The 5,301-nt window shown below is 50.3% G+C and overlaps 1 protein-coding gene across 1 annotated transcript; it reads right to left on the minus strand.

Moving 5' to 3' along the window:
- Positions 1-395: 395 nt before the first annotated feature.
- Positions 396-4,914, minus strand: LOC120227641 (secreted seminal-vesicle Ly-6 protein 1-like). The gene is made up of 3 exons (XM_039225713.1): positions 4,786-4,914; positions 1,546-1,659; positions 396-787 (listed from the first exon to the last, which is right to left on the minus strand). The coding sequence occupies exons 1-3, from the start codon at positions 4,844-4,846 to the stop codon at positions 663-665; spliced, it is 300 nt and encodes a 99-aa protein (XP_039081644.1). The 5' UTR covers positions 4,847-4,914; the 3' UTR covers positions 396-662.
- Between the last annotated feature and the right edge of the window lie 387 nt (positions 4,915-5,301).

Consider the following 5,301-nt stretch of genomic DNA (forward strand, 5'->3'; position numbering starts at 1 on the left):
TCAGAGATTTTTGTTTACAGCAGCTCGCCTACCCCAACTAATGCATTACCTATAGCCACCTCATTTCCCATCCTTTTCAGCATCTCAGGACTCTCCCTCTTCCGTCAGCTCCCCCCAGAATCACAAACCCCAGACCTTGCCTTTGTAAAGTGAAAACCAGTTGATTTGTGGTTAGGTCCTCCAAAGGAGGATGGGCATGCCTGACCCCACCGATCCCCACCAATCTTGACCCGAGTCTGATTTTTTTTTATGTTTTATTTATTTCTGAGAGAGAGAAAGAGAGAGAGACAGCATGAGCAGGGGAGGGTCAGAGAGAGAGGGGGACACAGAATCTGAAACAGGCTCCAGGCTCTGAGCTGGCAGTCAGCACAGAGTCTGACGCGGGGCTCGAACCCACAAACTGTGAGATCATGACCTGAGCCAAAGTCAGATGCTTAACCGAATGAGCCACCCAGGAGCCCCAACCCCAGTCTGATCTTAAAGAGTATCCCAGTGGCATCTCACAAGGAGGAAGAGAAAAGGCGGGTGGGCCTGGCGCAGACCTCGTTTGTGACTTCTCCTCGTAGGGAACCTGTTTTCAGTGCACAGCAGCCTTAGAGCTCGTGAGAGTTGAAAGGTAGGTTGAGGCAGCTTTACCACCAGGTCAGGGCCGGGCCCCATCTTTAGAACTTGTTGCAGAAAGGTGAGTCATCACAACATTTCTCCTCCAAAGTCACAGTTGGATTAAAGAGCATCAAAGGGAAACACACACTGCTACAGCCTTGGTATCCGTATGAAAGGGTGTCATCTACAGAGGGGCGGAGAAGAGGGCAAGTGAGACCCTGAAGCTGAGACTCCAGACCCCTGGTTATGGGGGCCAGCATGCCCTGGTGAGCGGTGCTCGATAAATACTGCTGAATGAACCAGTGGATCTTTGCATCAACAAATAAATCAAGCAATGAAGAGAAAATGGAAACTTTCATCAAAGATGCCTGCTCTCTGCCTCCTGGGATTAGATATTTGAGATAGAGCTGCTTAGTGTGCTTCATAGGATAGTTCTGGGGGCTTTGTGTCCTAGGGTTCAATCATTCCCCACACAGGAGAGAGCAGGAAGGGGTGAATAGAAAGTGCCCTAATACCCTCCCCACTCCTCTCCCCTCACGTCTGCTTCCAGTTGCATAAAACTCTACTGCACTCAGGTCAGGGTCAGCGGGATTGTAGCAGCCCTTCCTGTCACCTCAGGAGCTAACAGAGATCCCGTCTTCTTCTCTTACAGATACAGGGCCAATTAGGCCAATCTGGTACACAGGCAGCTGAGTACCAGAACCAGGTGATGCAGCTTCACAAGCTTAGTGACAAAAGAAAATCAACCCCTGCCTATACTGCTGCTACTCACAGGGTTCCTAAGGTCCCAGTTCCCTGAGTCCTAGAGTCACTTGCCTTGTCCTGGGGACCTCAGCTCCATTGGTCCCATGGGGGTTCATAACACTCCTAACCCTGAACCGCCGCTCCTAGCACCTGACTTCAGGCAAGGGTCACCCAGGGGACTTCTCCGCACCCGCCTACCTTCATAGACCTTCCTCAGGAAGCACCACTGGTTGTCACGAGCCTCGCAGACACTGTCCCCAGTCTCACACACGCCACTGGCATTGACTCGAGGACACTGGAAACATGGTAGAGCTGGAAAGTCAAAACCAGTAGAATGAGCTTTGGTCACCCCTGCCTGTTGGCAGATCAGCAGGGAGCACCCCCTCTGAGCCACTTGCAGCCTGGATGGTGGCCGGGTCCCGGGCCTGAGGAGGTGGCTGACAGCAGGGGATTTCTGGGTGCTTGGCGAACACCTGGGAGGAGGCACACGTGAGTACAGACAGGATCCCTCTCGACTCCAGGGATGGACGAGGGTCTGGGAGGATCAGGGGGAGGGAAGGAGGCAAGTCAGCGAGGGCTGAGGAGAGGAGAGGAGAGGGAGGAGGAGGGGGAGCTGCGGGTGTCACCTGCGGATGTCTGGCCCGCAGCCCAGCTCTTCACTCGTCTCCAGCCTGAACATGGGCAGCAGCTCGCCCCGCCTTCACTCTGCACACCTGAGCACCTGCTGTTTGCTCCTGTTACTCTTAGTTACTCTTAGTTCCCTCCAATAACCGTTGACAACCCTGCCCCCACCCCTAGATACATGTTAGCAATCGCCTTGCAAACACATGGCCCCACGGCTACCCATTGGAAGGGGATGCTGACTAATGTTTTCTGAGACAACAGGAAAAGCAGCCTTAGCTTCATGACAGCTAGCCCTCCAAGGTCCTGGACACCTTGCCTTTACCACGTACAAATTCTTTGGGGTCTAAGCCACCCTTCACTCCTTAACTAAAAAGTACATAATCCCACAATCCCAGTGCGGCTCTCTCTGCCCATGGGGCCTGTCACTGTGCTATAACAAAAACACTTTTTCGCGTGTACACACACAAAACCCAAAAAAGCAAATAGATGAGGTCTTAGTGGATTTCCAACAGGGAGTACAGAAAAATTCTTTTAATGCTGATGCATAAGTGCAACACTATGTGCAACTGCTAATATTTCCGATATTTTAGGGTTACTAAAATACATGATTAAAATGACTCTACATGTTTCATATTTGTCTACTCAGATTCAAAATTACATATGTAGCTGGCCTTATATTTTTATTGGACAGGACAGGTTCAAGCCCCCATAAGAACTGGGATTTTAATCTACAGAGGAGGCTATCAGAGGGTTAAAAGTGGGGAGAGACTTGAACGGTTCCCGGTTCCTGTGTTTTGGACAGGCTCTGACAGCCTGGCCACACTGCACTTTAAGCAGCAAAGCATGAAAAGGCCCCAGGCGGGTGAGATGGGCGAGAAGGGAAGTGGGAAGGAAGCCAGCAGTCAGCAGAGGGGCTGCCCTTGGCCTTGGCCTGGCCCTGCCTCGTGGCCTCCGCTGTCCCTTGCGCGTGCTGAGGGCCGCCGTGGCACAGGCCTGCCTCTCACTGGGGCCTGGGGCGCACACTCGCCCTGCACACGGGCTGCATGGGTCCTGCAGAAACACAGCCCCAGAGCATCTCCTTCCCACGAGCGGGCAGTCAGTCAGTGGATAAACACTCCAGCTCTCTCCCCCTTGCCCTGGGACAGCTGGTGGCCTGCTTTCCATTGTCCTCCATGTGCCCACCTCGCATCCAGATGCATCTTCTATCAGCTTGTTCCCCTCCGTGTCTCACTTACCCCCTCCCCTGCTGGCATTTCCTGGCATCACTTTCGGGACCAATGATTTGTACTCATTTCTGTCCCTTAGAGTCAGCTTCTGGGGTAACACAAGTCAGGATGATGAATTTTCTTTTACATCAAATGCGTGTTTTTGGAATTTAACCAACATTTTTTTTTTTTGACAGTGAGAGGGTGAGAGCATGAGTGGGGGAGGGAAGGGGGAGAGAGAATTGTGAGCAGGCTCCAGGCACAGCACAGAGCCCGATGCAGGGCTGGATCTCCTGACCCTGAGAATGTGTCCTGAGCTTAAATCAAGAGTTGGATTCTTAACTAAATATGCCATCCAGGCACCTCAACTTGGCATATATTTTATTCTGAGTCTTCCGGTGCACATGCCAAAAAGAAACGTATACTATTAAAAGGCTGATACCACTTGCAGACGGTGAACATTGTAAACAAATGCTGCCAGTGATCATTCCATTTTTCAGTCAATCCATGGGGTCAAATAAAAGCTGCGGACATGTATTCCATAGAAGGTAAAACATCTAACTTCTTTGTGAATGCCATTGGAAATTCAGTGTTAATGTTCACATTGAACATTAAATCATTTATTTTGCGGTGATAGTATGACCCCAAAACAAATTAACTGTATTTTCATTGTGTTTGAACCATTGTCATAGTGTGTGTATATGTACGTCTATGTATATGTATGTCAAGTATAAATGATTTTTAATATATAAGTATGTGTGCACACACGGGTAGATTAACAGAATTAATAAAGTTTGCTTTGAATGTGATATGAAACCCACATTGTTTTCAGCAAGCTCAGCCTCTGCTGCCTATCAGCAAGCAGTTGAGGAAAATGATTAAACCTCTGAATAACTAATTTGTGATTCAATCTAAGCAACTCACAGTGGTATTGAACCCTAAATTTTGTTCCCACATATAACATGTCTGGAGCTATTTTTGATGTTGACAGCAGACAGCTCTCCAGTTTCATGCCTTCTGCCCCACACCTGGGCCCTGGGGCTTCTGCATTGGCACGGGTGGGAGGTTCCAACCATACAGACCTCGCTGCTTCCGGGAGCCCTCCCCTGCCCTCTCCCAAGCACCATGTAGATCCCTAGCCAGTCTCCCTTCCTTGCTCATGAAATGCCAGCGGGACTCAGGCCCTGCTCTCCCCAGAAAGCCTCAGTAGGCAAGTGGAAACCCTTGTCATTCCTTCTGGGTGCAATGTGTCCTGACATCTGAACTACATTTGGGGTGAGGGACCATCCATTCCACAAGATAACCCAACAATCGAAATCTTAAAGTTTTCAACGAAGGGAGTACCAGCACATCTCAGCCTGAAAAGTGTTTAACTCAATGAAGTTATGAAGAACAAAGGTACAAGCAGAAAGACAGAGACATGGATCCCTACAAAAGCCAGCTGTCCCATTTCAATAACTCACACGGTAACCTTACCTGTTGGATCTAGTCATGACCATGCAGGCCGGGAGAGAGTCAGAGAGAGTGTTCACACCTGGAGCTTGAAATCTGCTACTCACCCAATCCTCGTCGTCCTCACTGCCCTCCCATGTGCTCCCCAGGGGCTCACCTTGGAGGAAGCCCGGCTGTGAGGACAGGACCAGCAGCAGCAACAGCAGGCACTGACCCATCTCTCTGTTTGCTCCCAGCCCCGATGACCGGCAGAATGAGGCAGGACCGCAGGCATCCAGAGCCTCCGAGGACGCGGGCTTTATACACGCAGGCTGGGGGAGCAGCCAATGACAGCCTGGCAAAGCTGCCCTTCCCAGGGACACAGAGTGGACACAGTGCCTGAGAAGCCCGGGCCCTGCCTGCCCCCCAGCGATGCTGGTCCTGCTCCCTCCATGGGCCCAGGTCAGGGAGCCAAGGTGGATAAGAAGACATCGCTCATTTCTATCTCAAATCCCAATCTCAATGGAATAATACAGCCCGATTACATAACTTAAGAATTTGAGGAATTCGAGTGACTTAGGGAGTATGTCCCCTTCTAAAGAAGTTTGCCATATTTAAGGGAAGTGTTAAAGTACGGTATGAATCAAGATACTTACCCTTTTAAAGATACTTTCCTATTCATTCAATAAACACA

This window comes from Hyaena hyaena, unplaced genomic scaffold (assembly GCF_003009895.1).
Source record: "Hyaena hyaena isolate Hyena2069 unplaced genomic scaffold, ASM300989v1 scaffold_2635, whole genome shotgun sequence".
Taxonomy (NCBI): domain Eukaryota; kingdom Metazoa; phylum Chordata; class Mammalia; order Carnivora; family Hyaenidae; genus Hyaena; species Hyaena hyaena.

Coding starts and splice junctions, on each gene's coding strand:
- LOC120227641 (XM_039225713.1), bottom strand. CDS start 4,846: ATGGGTCAGTGCCTGCTGTTGCTGCTGCTGGTCCTGTCCTCACAGCCG. Junction 1,660..4,785: donor ACAGCCGGGCTTCCTCCAAG/GTGAGCCCCTGG, acceptor TTGACTTTCCAG/CTCTACCATGTTTCCAGTGT. Junction 788..1,545: donor CCTGAGGAAGGTCTATGAAG/GTAGGCGGGTGC, acceptor GCCCCTCTGTAG/ATGACACCCTTTCATACGGA.